A 15,945-nucleotide genomic window follows, 5' to 3' on the forward strand; every position below is an offset into this window, starting at 1 on the left:
GGGGCGTTTTGTTTACTTGTGGTACTTTAGAAAAATAGAGTAAGGAGTGTTGGAAGCCTGGAATGGTTCTCTTGCCACTTCTTAAAACTCAGAATTTCGCAGCCCAAACATTAAACAACCGATTTAGCTGCTTCCTTCTCCCCCATGGTCGCACGTAAATGGGCAAGATCGGACTTCTCTGCTGTTTGAGCCCACTAGCAACCAAATGAGCCCTCTGGCAGGCCTGATCACTCTGATCTTCCATGGACCTTCTCTCTGGAAGAGTTATGCATTCATATTATCCCGACACTCATCACTGTGTGGAGGATCCCCTTTTACTAAATGATTTATTACTCTTAGCAGAATTCCTTTGGCTGCAGATTTTATTTCTGAGTCACTCTGTTCAGCTCAATTGGTTGCCTTCAGTTACCCTGGCAACCAGCAGATGGGGTTCTTTGACAAGGGTCAGCGGGGAGGCTGCCTCAGTATAGATGGAAGAGAAGCTAAATAAAAAAGCTTTCAGCATTGACAGTTCTATAGTGGATGACCAGGAGTAGTTATCAAATTACTTTTGTTAAAAGCTAATTAAATGTGTGCCAGTAAGTGCGCCGTGGTGACTGAGTCTGGTTCCTTAGCTGCCGCCGTGGGCTCACTCTCACTTCGTCACACCTCTGTGACCAGTATGACTACCTCAAGGATGGGGCTGGTCTAACATGAAGAAACTAGAGGGAACCTCACTGCAGTGTGGAACCTGACACACTCCAGGACCGCTCGAGGAGGGTTTTAGCCTCTGGGGGCACCTGGAGGACTGCCTGAGAACAGACTCTTCCTGAAAACGCCACACTGTGCAACTTTTTTTAAGTATGAAAATATTTCCAAATAACTAATTTGTGTGTGTGTGTGTGTGTGGTACGCGGGCCTCTCACTGTTGTGGCCTTTCCTGTCGCGGAGCACAGGCTCCGGACCCACAGGCTCAGCGGCCATGGCTCACGGGCCCAGCTGCTCCGCGGCATGCGGGATCCTCCCGGACCGGGGCACGAACCTGCGTCCCCTGTATTGGCAGGTGGACTCTCAACCACTGCGCCACCAGGGAAGCCCCAAATAACTAATTTTTGAAAAGAGAGTGCTCGAGCTTAGGTTTAGGCCGGGTGTGGCAGGAGAGGTGATGTGGGTTTTTCTCCTAGAACATCTAAGTGGCCTGGATGCTACTCTGCAAAGATTATGATTTTCAACAGTTTTCATTCCTCTGTCCTGTTTTTCTTTGCACACTGGAGCTGTGCTCACCATGACTCTGCTCTTGTTTTACAAAGAACTGGTTAAGGGTATCTGAGGCTTAAGGCAAATGGTCTCCTACGTCCTTCAGAGTCTAAGATTCTTACCATGTCAGCTCCTGTCCCCGCTGTTTCGTGGTGCAGATCCTTTATTCATGCCCAGCCCTCCAAGGGAATTACAAGCTCAGTCAGGTCAGATAGCACATGCTCTTTTAAGACTGCAAGGTAGCTACGCAGCAGATGTTCCTAAATGACCTGAGGGGAAACTGTGCCTCTTTTCCAGAGTCAGCTGTGTTTTAAGCAGTTGTTGGTCCAGCAGAGAGCCAGGGACCTTGTCAGGGACTCCAGGGTGCCACCGCCGGGGCCCTCCCTTGCCTCAGTCTCGCCCAGAGTCCTGTGGCGCCTGAGCCGCCGCCAGAGAGTTTTCCAAGCTGGTTTTGGAGCTTCTGGCCTCTGGTTCCTGCACCCTTCATGCCAACGCCAGTCTGTGGTTCCCAGACCAAGGAGTCCTCAAACTGGTCGGTGACAAGGTAAGAACAGAGATTGAAAGTGCTTAGAAACTTTTATAGCAATTAGGCAGTGTAACAGCATTTTTATAGTACTTCACAAAACTATCAGTCTGCAACAGAGTGGAAGTTAAAAAAGAACAATAGGGGCTTCCCTGGTGGCACAGTGGTGGAGAGTCCACCTGCCGATGCAGGGGACACGGGTTCGTGCCCCGGTCCGGGAAGATCCCACATGCCGTGGAGCGGCTGGGCCCGTGAGCTGTGGCCGCTGAGCCTGCGCATCCGGAGCCTGTGTTCCACAACGGGAGAGGCCACAACAGTGAGAGGCCCGCATACCGCAAAAAAAAAAAAAAAAAAAGAACAATAATAAAACCCAAACTGGTGCTCTTCACGGAGGCAGGTAGAAAAGCACTGAGCTAGGGATTGCCTCCTTCTTCCCCAGCCTTTTTGGGGAAATGGGTCAGCCATTTCCCAGTACGTTGCCCAGTGTGTCACCTTTCTCAAGGTCCTTATGTTTTAGTATAGAATAGAAGTCAGGGCCTTTAAAAAAAAAGATTTTGAAATGCTGCAGAGGACTAGATCTGGAGTCAAGAGACATGGGTTTCAGTCCTAGATTTACTCTAGACAGTCTGTGGGACCTTGTACAGATCACTTGTACTCTCTGGGGCCCAGATTCACCATAATGGGCAGGACTGAATGACCCCTAAGTTGCCTCTAACATGTCTAACAGGACCTGACCCTTTTGAAGAGAAGAGCAGGGGTCTTTTCCCCATTGCTGCCCTAAGCCGCCACCCCCTGCTGTACTCCACAGGCAGCCAAGGCTCATTGGAAATTTGAGAGAATGAAAAATTAAAGGGGCAGTACCGGAATGTAAATTGTCTTTATTGGAAATGTAAACTCTCCCCAGAATTTCAGGACCCTTAGAATGAATTCCTCCATTGAAATCATTATTGAAAAGGGTAGATTTGGGCAAAGGATATTTAAACAGCAAACCAGCTAGTGAAACTGCCTTAATTTTCTAAGTGAGGATAACTGGCTAGAATGTGTTCCAGATTTCCGAGCACATGGCTTATTCTAGCTGATCTGTATGGCCACGTTAATGAGACGGAATTTCATAAAGTGTGGCAGCAATTTTTAAGCATTGGAACAAAGTGTACAACTTTAATATGGCTTATTCACCAAATTAATTACCTAGAGCAGTAGTAATTAGGGTAATTGGGTTTTCAAAACTTCGACTTGGGCAACCTAGGTGTACTGTTTTGACTAGATAGCTGGCAGTATTTGAGGATAGGAACATAGTACAATTCTATAAAGTCAGTATTGCAGAAGTTTGGAGTTCAAAGAGAACTTAGTCATCTTCTAGTTCAGGGGCTGGCAAACTTTTTTTTCTAAAGGGTCAAGTAATAAATATTTTAGGCTCTGTGGCCATATGGTCTCTGTTGCAGCTCCCCAACTCTGCTGTTACTGTGCAAAAGCAGCCATAGACAATACGCCAGTGGATGAGCATGGCTGTGTTTCAATGAAAGTTTATTTAGGGGCACTGAAAGTTGAATGTCAGAGAATGTTCACATCACAAAATACTGTTTTTCTTTTGATTTTTTTCAATCATTTAAAAATGTAAAAAACATTCTTAACTTGCAGATTGTACAAAAACAGACAGTGGACCAGGCTGGATTTGGCCTGTGGTGTGAAGTTTGCTGATCCACTTCTAGCTTATCCTGTCATTTCACATGTGAGGAAACTGAGATTCGAAGTGATCACACAATTTGCTTAAGTTTTTATGACTGACACCAAAACTTAGGAGTAGACTAGGATAGTTTTCATTTAGACAGTTGGCTGTTTTGATTATCAAAATTGGAGCCACGCAAAATACATTATTCTTCAGAAGAACTCATTTTGTATGTGACTGATACTGTGAATTATAGCATACCAGTGGTTCTTAAACTTGAGAATTCATCAGAATCAACCGGAGGGCTTATTAAAACACATACTGCTTGGCTACACCCCCAGGGTTTCTGATTCAGGAGGTCAGGAGGTATTCTTTGCTCAATTTTAGAAGTGGAGAACCTGAGATTGAGAGAGATCAAGCCTCTTGCCCAAGTAAAATAGGTAGTTTGTGATAGGAATTTGAATCCATGTCTCCTGTTTCCAAGTCCAGCACTCATTCATCTGTTCTAGGATTCTTTTAATTAAGTGACAGATTTCAACAGCATACTTACAATTATTTGATTTATATGTTATGTTCTTTCGGGAACAAAGTTATTAAATACTAAAACATACTTATACTATAGATGAAATTACAGGTATTATATTTGGTATAAATATTGTCCACTGGTAAGTGGTTTGCTCTTTCTTTTTTTTTTTTTTTTTTTCTGTACGCGGGCCTCTCACTGTTGTGGCCTCTCCTGTTGCGGAGCACAGGCTCCGGATGCGCAGGCTCAGCGGCCATGGCTCACGGGCCCAGCCGCTCTGCGGCATGTGGGATCTTCCCGGACCCGAGCACGAACCCGCGTCCCCTACATCGGCAGGCGGACTCTCCACCACTGCGCCACCAGGGAAGCCCGGTTTGCTCTTTCTGACACCATTTGTCCAGCACCTTGCTAAGTGCTGGAGATGGAAAGCTGAACAGGGTCCCATTCCTGTCCTTAAACGTTATTCATTGTTCAGTGGGAGAGGCTGACCAGCAATGACTGTAGTAAGTGTAGATGGGTGCTCTGGTGGGATGCGTGGGACAGAACAAGCTGTGGAGGGGTTTAGAAGGTTTAGGGGATGGTCCACAGAATCGATGTGGACAGAGAGGGAAGAGGCAAGGAGGACTCAGAGACAGGTGACTAGGGTGGTCCCACCCATGTGCAAAGGGTACAGAAGGAGGAACCCGCCATTTGTGGCTTGTTAATCCTGGCTCCACCCCTTCTGGTTGTCTGAACTTGGGCAAATGACTAACTTCTCTGTGCCTGGCTTTTCTTATGCACAAAATGCAGATGATAAAAATACCTACTTGTAGTATTGTTATGAGGATTCATTTAGTTACTGCCTACAATACTCCGTGGCCTTTAGTAAATGCTCAGTAAATATTAGAGTACTCTACTAGGAATAGTAGAGAACTGAGTGCACATTTTACAGTCACAGCATGTGCACCTTTGAAATTCACATGTTAGCTGAAAAGTGTTCTGCATTTACATGAGGAAGCCCCTCTTCCAGGGAAACTGTGGGTCTGAGCATTTTGCAAACACTTATCTGAGAAGGGGCTCTAGTCTGAAAACATTGCAGGACAAAAGACATTTTACCACGATCGCCACCAGAAACAATCAAGCAAACAAAACACCACCCACAGTAGTTTGTAGGGAGCTCCCAGGTTAAATGTTGAGTGAAACTAAAACCTCTGATCAAAAACCATATATGCATGAGGTTACCGGCCACCTCCGGGGTAAGTAGGGGGCTGGGCTGGAGAAAATACATAGGGAGTGGTCCCACAGCACTGGCACCAGGTTCACAAGTGTTCATTTGATTATTATGCCTCATAACTTATTTAGACACTGCATATATTTTGTATGTATCACATACAACATACAAAAATTTAAATATATGTATTCACTTGCTTTCACAGTATTCATAGCAAATGAGTGTCTGAAGCATAGGACCAGAGCTGGCAGCTTGCACTGCTTCTGTTTTGCATAAGATATTTTTCCCAGCCCACTCAGCTCCATAAAGTTGTTTTGTATTTCACCACTTGCTCCATCTTATCTTAAAGTCGTGCATATTTAAAAAAAAATGTTGGTTCTGATTGTGCATGCGGGGTGTGGCGGAGAGCATCACTGTTGAACCAATAGAGACGTGCCTGGGCCCAGCCCACATTCCAGTCTCCTTTAGTTGTATCTGCATCCTGGGCTTTGGAAACCTGGGCCTGCTTGTTCCCATCGTAACTGCTGCCCCTGCCCGCCTGTAATTCCCAGGGAGCCTTTGTACAGGTGAGCCCTTGCTATGCAGCAGGTCTTCTCCTCTGAGGGGCCCCAGTCTGCCCAGTGGTGGCAGGTCCTTAAGGAAATGGGCCCTGATCGGGATGGTGACCCCAGCCTGGGTGCAGAGTAGCCTGGAAGTGTCCTTCCTGTGGCTGCGGTGCCCTGTGAGGACAGGGGAGCCCCGGGGCTTCTCAGGAAGGGATGGCCTCCTGCCCCTGAGGGGCCTGGCCTAGCCACAGCTCCCCTGGGGGCCGGGACAGTACGGTGCAGACAGTGAGCATGTCCTGGGGGTCTCTGGGAGAGGATGGAACACCTCCCCTTCCTGTTCTGGAGATGTACACCTGCCTGTTCCAGAGATGAGGTATAGGCCTTGGGAAAGGAGCATCCCAATTAGGGATTGAAGTCTGAAAGCTGATGATTCCGCTCTCTTTCCTGCTGTGCAGAACCTCTGTGTGGTTGGCAGGCTGTCGGCTGGCCCCTCCTTGCAGGAGGGGCTGCTGTCTGAAAGGCCCCTCCTAAGGGCCCTGAGGGCAGCCTCGCTCTCTGCTTTAGTTACTTCACGCCTTGTTCAGGAAGTGGCTCAAAACAAAGGGCCCAAACAGAACAAGAAATTGCTTCCTCTCAGAAGGACATTTATGCTGAGACCTGAACATTGAAAACAAGTAGTTTCCAGCCCTGTGAGTTAGGAGGAGTCATGTTCCAGGCAGAGGGGGCCGCCAGCTTGTGGGTGGAAGCAGCCAAAGGATGTCTGGGGCCCACTGACCCAGGCTTTGCAGGGCTCGGAGAAGGGGGGTGAGATCATCCGGAGGGCAGGTTGGGATGCCAGTGTCCACCTGAGAAGGCACCCCTTCAGGAGACACTGCCCCTGGCCAGCTCCCTCATCCTGCAAAGCACCTCCTGTCTCGTGGCCTCCTTTCTCAGCAAACTGTCGCACCCTCTACCTGCGGCAGAATAAGGAGGCTGCTGAGCAGGAGGCCTCTCAGGTTCAGGCTCACCTTGCCTGCCTCCCTCTGCCTCTGGGAGAAGGGCCTGCCTGCTGCCCAGGTGCCTCCTGCCTCTGGAAGCCCAGCTCTGAGGATTTCTCTTCCCTCCTCCAGGGCACCCTGCCCAGCGGCTCAAGTCTCTCCATCCTCAGCACACCCTCTTGCTGCCTCGTGCTCAGACAGGCCCCTCTCTCGGATGGTCTCGCCTCTCCCGCCCCTGTAAGCAGCCTCTGCCACAGTTCCCTACTGAAGGGCAGGCGGCCACTCACAAGCTGCCCTGCTTCTCCCACAAGCCTCTCTCCTCTCCCGGCCTTCATCCGCCCTCCTGTCATCCATCAGTGTATTCTGGCTCCGTGCCCTCTGCCAGCCTTGACAGGCGGCTCCTCCCCAAGGCCTGGGCCTGGCCATGTTCATTCTCGCTGCAGCAGAGGTTTTGGCCAGTAGGTGGTGGGGGCCTGGGTATCTGTAATTTTAACAAACTTGAAAATCTCTGCCAGGCTTTCCTGGCACGTTCACGGCCTTACCTCTCGACAGGTTTGGGCGGCACAGCTGGAGATCCAGCCAGACCCTTCTAGGCCCCAAGCTGAATAAGTGCTGGGGGGGTGAGTGGGCGTCTCATAGGTACCTCACCCTGACCCCAGGCCTGTCCCTCCTCCCATCCTCTCTTGGTAAATGGCAATGCCGTTGTCTGAAGGACAACATCCATTGTTAGTTCGGCTCAAATCGCTACTGGGTCCCAGCATCACCTCCCTCCAAGCAGCCCACAGCCTCTGGTCAAGCCACACTGCACAGATCAAAGTTTCCAGACACCACTGCCTTTACAGTACCACCTCCCATGTGGGAAGGCCCTGCCCTGGCCCCTGCCAGACCAACACCCGTTCATCTTTTCACATCACAAATTTCCAGCCGAGTGACCTTGGACTAGTCATATGCTGTCTACGCCTCAGTTTCCTCATCCTTAAAGTGGGGATAACAACAGTTCCTGCTTCATGGAATTGTCATGAGCACTAAAAAGTTAATAAATGATAAGCACTTAGCACATAGTAAGCACTTAGTAGATGATGGTGAAAATGGTGATCCATTTCCTAAGTAGGCACAAGCCTTCCTGGTCCTTGCACTTACCGTATTGACCCTGTGGTTTAATGCCTTGGTGGTACCCTCAGTGCCGCACCCTTTTTGTCTCCTTAATTGGCTGGGAACCCCCTAAGGGAAGGGATCTTTTGTATTTCTTGACATCATGAGAACTGTTTACCAAGAGTTGGTTGGTTTGCTGAGGTAACTCAGTGAATTAACCAACTGTTAACAGTGGTTAAGAACACCTGTACTCGGCCTAGCTTTGCCTCCACGCTCTACCACTTATTCCTTGTGTGACTTTGTGCAAGTTAATTGAACCTGTCGGTTTCTGTTTTCTCATCTGTAAAATGGGATGATAATCCTAGCCGTACCTCTTAGGATTGTAGTGAGTTTTAATGGAGGAATAAGCTCAGAGGCTCAGTAAATGTTAGCTCTTGTCAGTGGTGCCAGCTGCAGCTATGGTTGGCTGAAGACTTGAACTTAGAAGCACAACAAAAATGAGAGCAGTAACCGCCATGGAAAATAAAACAGTGTATGTGTCAATAGGACACCCCAAGAAATCTCTTTTAGCTGATGGTAATAAAGCATTCATGAATAGCGTAGGCTGGGTTGTACAGTGTTTGGGGAAGGCTGTTACAAAAAATAACTTTTTAATTAAAAAAATGTCTCTTTTCCTAATATTCAAAATAGACCTTGAGAGAGCCGCCACTGAAATATATTTCCATAACAAAGTCTGTTTTATGTAAAACCTGGGTTGTAGTGTTTGCTTTTTTTTTTTTTTAACAAATGTGAATTTGGGTTTGTTGTTGTTTTTACCGTTTCTGAGCTTGTGATTGACTTTATTGCTGCAATAAAGTGACACAATAGAGGCTGACTCTGAGAAAGGAGGGAGCATTTTTTTTTTTTTTTTTTTTTTTTTTGCGGTACGCGGGCCTCTCACCGCTGTGGCCTCTCCCGTTGCGGAGCACAGGCTCCGGACGCGCAGACTCAGTGGCCATGGCTCACGGGCCCAGCCGCTCCGCGGCATGTGGGATCTTCCCAGACCAGGGCACAAACCCGTGTTCCCTGCATCGGCAGGCGGACTCTCAACCGTTGCGCCACCAGGGAAGCCCGGGAGCGTATTTTTTAAAGGGAGAAAAAATACTCCTTAGAGGGACTGCTTGGAGTTCAAGTTGAATCAGAGTGAAGCCATCCTTGGCTCTTCAGCTGTGAAGCTAGTGAGGCTTCAGCCTCCTGGAGGGAAGGCAGGACTTTCCCAAGGGTCTCACTCCTTATATCAGTGGTGCTTCTGCAGGAAAACCCTGGTTTGCTGCTGGTATGGGGCTCACACCCGGGGACTTGATTGATCTGGCCTGTGCGGGACCTGGGCGCCTGGATATCTGCTGCAGGGTTCCAAGGCCCACATTTTGCAGAACACCACCAGCTGAGCCTCATCTAGGTTCTGAGGGCTCCACTGGAGGAGGGTCTAGGCAGGACCTGACCCCACTTCTGGTGGTGAGCGGTGCAGCCAGCCCACGTCCGGCTGTTTGTGCTGAGAGAAAAGGCTTTGGCTCAGCCCATAGCCCTGAATCCGGCAGCCACTCTTTCGAGGAGCCCCAAAACACACACTAAACCCAGCAGTCAGCAGGAACGTTATCTCACTGATCCATACACAGGGCAAGGGACCACGTGGAGGATGACCACTCCTGGCGCCTTCTTGACTTTAAGCCTCGGTGGTGTCACCTATTTATCACATGTTGCTGTTTCATTTGTTTCAAGCAAACTTGAAGTCAGTGGGCTACTAATACCTCGGTAGCTCTTAGCCTGTGGCTCTCTCCACACCCAAGACTTGACTGGAGGGGGAAAGCCACCTACACCTGATGGTTTAGAGAGCTCAGCTGCTAATGAGGATGTTTTTGCCTGTCTGATTTAAATAGCAAAGCATTAGATTGTTTGCTTCTCAAGGAAAAAGTCTGTTCTCAACACCTCTGTGTCTTCAAAGGTACCCACTCCAGTGCTGGACAGCAGAGTCGCTGCTCAGATGAGTGGGTCAGCCTGGGCAGAATGCCCCCCTGGCCCTAGCTGGCTGGCCTGGCTTCTCTGCTCCCTGGGATGTCGATGTCATTGCTCCTCCCAGCCTCTCCATGCTGAGGATTCGGTGGAGGAAAACTTCGCTTTGGTCTGATACCACTGGGGTGGGTTTGAGGCTGTGCTCTCAGGAACAATTGCTGCACGTAACAGCGTGATGGATGGCAGTGGGGGCAGATTGGGCTTCCCAAAGCTGCGATGCCAAAGCTTCACCAGAGGAAAATTTTTTTCTCTCCTCCAATAACAGGAGGGCAATGGGGACAAGGCGGGGGAGGGGTGGGGGGAGGGTAGGTAATGTAATTTATACAGTACGGAAGCAGGAAAGTGCTCACACTTGGATGGAAGATCCTTGCTGTTGGTTGGGTTCTGCCCCAGCCTGATCCAGGGAATCGAGAGCCCGAGCGGGGCCAGACTGCAACACAGGCTCAGGGCGAGGGAGACCCTGAACCTGGTCTTAAGTAGCTACAAACACAGGAAATAAGACTCTCCTTGGCAGGAATAAAGACGCAGACATAGGGAATGGACTTGAGGACACGGTGTGGGGGCAGGGAAGGGGAAGCTGGGACGAAATGAGAGAGCGGCATGGACATATATACACTACCAAACGTAAAATAGATAGCTAGTGGGAAGCAGCCACATAGCACAGGGAGATCAGCTCGGAGCTTTGTGACCACCTAGAGGGGTGGGATAGGGAGGGTGGGAGGGAGACGCAAGAGGGAAGAGATATGGGAACATATGTATATGTATAGCCGATTCACTTTGTTATAAAGCAGAAACTAACACATCATTGTAAAGCAATTATACTCCAATGAAGATGTTAAAAAAAAAAAGAAGGGCAGAAGACCTAAATAGACATTTCTCCAAAGAAGACATACAGATGGCCAAGAGGCACATGAAAAGCTGCTCAACATCACTAATTATTAGAGAAATGCAAATCAAAACTACAATGAGGTATCACCTCACACCAGTTAGAATGGGCATCATCAGAAAATCCACAAACAACAAATGCTGGAGAGGGTGTGGAGAAAAGGGAACCCTCTTGCACAGTTGGTGGGAATGTAAATGGATACAGCCACTATGGAGAACAGTATGGAGGTTCCTTAAAAATTAAAAATAGAACTACCATATGACCCAGCAATCCCACTACTGGGCATATACCCTGAGAAAAGCATAATTCAAAAAGAGTCCATACCACAGTGTTCATTGCAGCACTGTTTACAATAGCCAGGTCATGGAAGCAACCTAAATGCCCATCGACTGATGAATGGATAGAGAAGAAGTGGTACAGATATACAATGGAATATTACTCAGCCATAAAAAGGAACAAAATTGGGTCATTTGTAGTGAGTCTGTCATACAGAGTGAAGTAAGTCAGAAAGAGAAAAACAAATATCGTATAATAACGCCTATATGTGGAATCTAGAAGAATGCTACAGATGAACTGGTTTGCAAGGCAGAAATAGGGATACAGATGTAGAGAACAAACGGATGGAGACCAAGGGGGGAAAACAGGGCCGTGGGGGGTGGTGATGGGATGAACTGGGAGATTGGGATTGACATGTATACACTGATAGGTATAAAATAGATAACTAATAAGAACCTGCTGTATAAAAAAAAAAAAAGGACTGTCTTTGGTCCTTGCTCTCTCCAGAAACAGCAGGGGCAGTGGGCGGGGCATAGACCTATGGGCGTGGTCAGAGCAGGCTCCTACCTGGGGAGCATGCGCAGCGCCTGCTAGACCCCTGCCTCCGGTATTTCCAGTTCCCTCCTCTCACCCTTGCAATGTGGGACACTTCGAAGGAGGGGTAGTAGAAAACCAGGTGTGACTGAAAACCCAGAGCACAGAGTGTTCAGCGGAGAGGATAGGGGTGCAGACCGGGGTGCAGTAAGTGCCTTCTGGGGCAGCTTGAACAGCCTCCTGCAAAACCCACTGGAGCTCGAGAAGGGGTTGGGGCAGGCGGTAGGTGCCATCTGGGAAATGGGGAGGGTTGCCACTGGCGGAAGAACCCGAGGAGAGCGTGAGTAAAGTACTAGACCACTGTTAGGTTTCCCGGGGTGCGGTTTTACTCTTACCTGTCTCCCGGTGCTGCATCATTTTAGTAAACAAGTCTGCCCACCCCTACCTAAGTCCCGAATGTCTGCCCTTGCAGATGTTTAGTTGTGCTCAGAGCCCGCCAGAAACGGGGTTGCAGGAGAGCTTGAACTGAGGGCAGGCTGAGCCCAGGGTCTGCAGAACCATCTTCGAAGTTTTTGACTCAATGCGGGACATGTAGCCTGAAGTTTGAAATGCATCTTGAGCTTTTAAAATCCTTTTCCCGTGAAAATACAACTTAATTTCACTGTTGGTGCTTTTTGAGGATTGTGAGGAAGGGCATATGACACACCCAACTTCTTTCCGGAACAGTTCTGGGTAGTTGTTCAAGTCTAAATTTAATCCAAGGCCTACATTTCCATGGGTGAGTGTGCTACTGGCTGTAGGAAGCCGTCTGTGGACAAATGAGGATAATAGTGAATTAGCAAGTCTGGAGAGGAGAGCCCATCAGCAGAATGACAAATTTAGGATCTTTAAAGACATCTGGTCAGCGATGCCGGAGCTCGTGATTGACTGAGTGATTAATAATGGAAAACCCTTAGTTCAGTGTTTCCGCCTTCCCTCGCCCACTTCCCCAGCCGGGACCGGCTGTCTGCTCCAGCCTGCCAGAGATGTTTCCAGCTGAACAGTGGAGGCATTTAGGTCCCTCATCTTTGACCTCTGGGAGTTTAAGGTTTGAGTTTTAATTCACTTTTATCTGTGGGCTCCCTAACTGACAGCTCACCGAAAAGACTCCCAATTCCCTTTCGTATCTGATACACTTCCATTCACCTTAGGGAGTCCGTCCAAGGGCCTCACTTCAGGGTCACCCTGACTCCCAGCTCGTAGTTCGTTGTCAGGACCTTCCCTCCAGCACACAGAGCCCTGGAATACAGGGAGGGGGCTGAAGTCTTTGCTCCCCTGCTCTCTGAGGCCTACTGCCCCCAGTTTTCAGAACCCATCTCTAATTCTGCGGTGGATTTTTCTCCAGGCTACAGCAACTAGACAAGCACAGCCAGGCCACAGCCCAGCAGCTGGTGCACCTCCTCAACAAGCAGAGCCAGCTTCTGCTGGAGAGACAGCCTGTCTGAAGAGGTGGGACGTCTGAGATCCCAGGTACTGTGCAGGGCGCCTCACCCACCAGAGCACGCACCGGGGTACACATGGTCTTTCCCTTGTTCCTTTTACAGGGCTGCGTCTTACCAGGCTAAAATCCCCGGGGGGTCACGTTGGTTAGCGAAGAAGCTGGGAGGGAGATCTTGAAGACTGTGCTGGGCACAGTGGAGGACACACAAGTGCGGGCCCTGGACCTGCCCTCTCTGGCGAGCTAAAGTTCGTACGGGAGAACAGACCCACAGTGAAGCACCTAAGCCACACGGAGTGCACCACCGCCGAGGAGTGCGGGAGGCGGGAGAGCAGGGCGGGCTGCTGTGGTCAGGAGGCTTTCTGGAGGAGGTCGGCTTTGAACTGCCCCCGGGGGACGTGTCTGTTTGAATTGGTGAAGGAAAGAGGTGCTCCCAATTAGGGGAGTCCCTGTGAATGGAGTGTAGGAGTCTTGCTTTAAGTCAGCTGGCTGATAATTGAGCTAGGGTTTGGAGTGCTTGTGGAGGGTGTGGCAGTGTTCCATAGATAGCATGCATTAACTCTCATTACTCTTGAACAAGCCTGCAAGATTGATTATCCCCATCTTACAGATGGGGAAGCTGAGGCTCAAACAAGCGCACACAGCTAGCAAGTAGAGACACTGAAAATGGAGCCTAAGTCTGACTCCTTAACAGACTTTCCCTGTTCAGGTTAGGTCTGGGGCCACCAGCAGGGATAATGGGGGGAAGAGTGTCCAGGTGAGTTTGTTGTAGGGAATGAAACCTTTTTTTTTTCCCCTAAATTGCTTCTCTCCCTGTCAGGGAGGCTGGGCTTTTTACCCCATCAAGCAGTTTGTTAGGATAATGAGGTGCTCCATGAGTGCCCGGGGGACGCCGTGCAAGAAGTGCTTGGAATGATTAATGGGAAAAATGCATCAGGAAATGAAAACGATGAGGCACTGTCTCACTCTTTTTTCGAAATGACCATGTGCCCAAACAGGTATAGAGGAGCCACTGTCCTCTGAGGGATTTTCCCCACTCAGCCCACCAAACCCCTCTGCAAAAGTCCTCATTTGTTCCACAAATAGTAAATGAGCATCACCGGGAGCCAGTCATTGAGCTCAGGCCGGGGGACAGAGACACACCTGCACTGTCCCCTCCCAGGGCCTCTGAGGCTGCTCGCAGGGAAGGGTGGTGCACAAGCCACATGCCCTACAGTCACACAGGCATCCGGGCTGCTTGTATAAGCATCATATAACATATAAATAAAGGAACATGGGTTCCAGGGCTTCTTCTCACACGCACCAAGACAGCATCTCTGGGAGCAGGGCCCAGGAATCTGCATTTTAACGAGCTGTTTGGATAATTCACTGAAGACACTAGGGTTTGAGAGCCCCTGAAAGTGTTGGGAGGCAGAAAGAACAGAGAATGATTCCAGAATGCATCGTTGTCCCTAGGCCCTGAACAAGTCATTGAAGTCTCTTCTAAGCCTCACTTTCCACATCGGCATAGTGGGTACCACACCAGCCTAACTCAAAGGGACACTGGAAGTGTTAAATGAGGGCAGCTGCGAGGCGCATGGCAGGTTGTCTTGCGTATTACAGGCCAAAGAAATATCAGGGTTTTTCTTTTCCTCTCTCCTCCCCAAACTGGGGAAGGTCCTGGGAGAAGCACAGGTTGGGCAGAGATCCTGTGGGACCAACAGCCAGGGCACGATGTTCACTGCCCTCACCCAGCTCCTCCAATGCGTGCCGTCACCTCATCCTGTACCTGTGCGGCCAGACCTCAACCAGAACTCAGCTGTCTGGGCAGGTCCTTGAGGGGGCCCTGGGTGGTGCCAGCCAAAGGTTGGGGCCATCGGGGCTCCAGAAAGCTGGAGAGACTCACAGCACCAGTGGAGCTCCTGGCCTCCAAGAGCTGAGAACGACTTCAGAACTTGGGTTGTGGAGAGTCTTCTATACAAGCTCTGAGCATGTGGCAGTTTCTTCTCCATTCTGGACCAGATCATTATCCTGTGGGGTTTTTGCCTCTTAACTCCCCATCTGCCTACCTGACAGCCCACTTAGATCTTCACATGGATCATCAATGCTTAGAAACCTCTTCCAGGGCTTTAAAAAACCCGATAATTGCCAAATGGATTGCAAAATTTTTGTAAAATGCATTTAAAAAAACCCCTAAAACCTCAAAATTCTTCAGAAAAATGAGCAGGTCTTTTTTCCCTTGCCTGAAGCAACAGAAACGATTTGACCGTTCTATGCTATCTGATACTGGCCCATCTGGCTCATCTCTAAAGGGATCTTTCAGATTCAGATATTGCATTTGGAATTATTTTAATGTGAACATGACAAAAGAAGCTTGGTAGAGAAAAGGTTGGCTTTCATTAGCAAATACTAGCATTCAAAGAGGAGACAGGAACCCAGGCAAGCTCCCTACTCTCTAAACCAAAGGCTCACTCTTTGCGCCCAAGTGCGGCGTTAGACCTGTTTCTGCCGTGGAATAAACTTGAACTGTGAGTTTAGTTTCCAGGGAGCCCTTGAGGTAAGGAAGGCTGCCATGTGACCCCGGCAGGTGTTTGGAGGGTGCTGCCTTCCGAGGGTTCCAGAGTCACCGGCCATACCCACTTCACACCCACCCTTCTCCCGGAGAGAGTCCTCTGGCTTGTCTCTGGTTTCGGGATGGTTTAGCTAAAGGCTTCCATTTTCCCAGCCTGGATGAAATAAGCCTAATAATTTTGCACGTCAAACTCTAAAAACCTCTATCCACTGGATTCTCAAAAGAGAAGGATATTTTCTGGCCTGGGCAGCGGCTCTGAAGCTGAGTCACATCTCTCCAATTTGTTGCTGTGCCTGAGCCCTGGGCCCTGAAGCAGATGACAAGCTCGGGTTGGCCAGTGGCCTCTGACAGGAAACATCTAGCCGGTTTAGGAGGCTTTATTGTTCTAAATTGTTTCTGC

General features: G+C 49.3%; 1 protein-coding gene across 5 annotated transcripts in view; it reads left to right on the plus strand.

Annotated features, from left to right (window-relative positions):
• The window catches only part of SDCCAG8 (SHH signaling and ciliogenesis regulator SDCCAG8), a 265,435-nt gene that overhangs the window by 242,440 nt on the left and 7,050 nt on the right, over window positions 1-15,945 (plus strand). For 4 of the 5 annotated variants that reach the window (XM_081216415.1, XM_081216418.1, XM_081216417.1 and 1 more), the window contains one exon: window positions 12,902-13,026. The exons of the other annotated variant lie outside the window; for it this stretch is intronic. In XM_081216415.1, coding sequence (XP_081072541.1) covers window positions 12,902-13,001 — 100 coding nt within the window. In that variant the 3' untranslated portion in view covers window positions 13,002-13,026. The remainder of the gene's footprint in view (window positions 1-12,901; window positions 13,027-15,945) is intronic. 5 annotated transcript variants of the gene reach the window in all.

Source organism: Mesoplodon bidens (assembly GCF_964165515.1).
Source record: "Mesoplodon bidens genome assembly, chromosome: 2".
NCBI classification, from domain to species: domain Eukaryota; kingdom Metazoa; phylum Chordata; class Mammalia; order Artiodactyla; family Ziphiidae; genus Mesoplodon; species Mesoplodon bidens.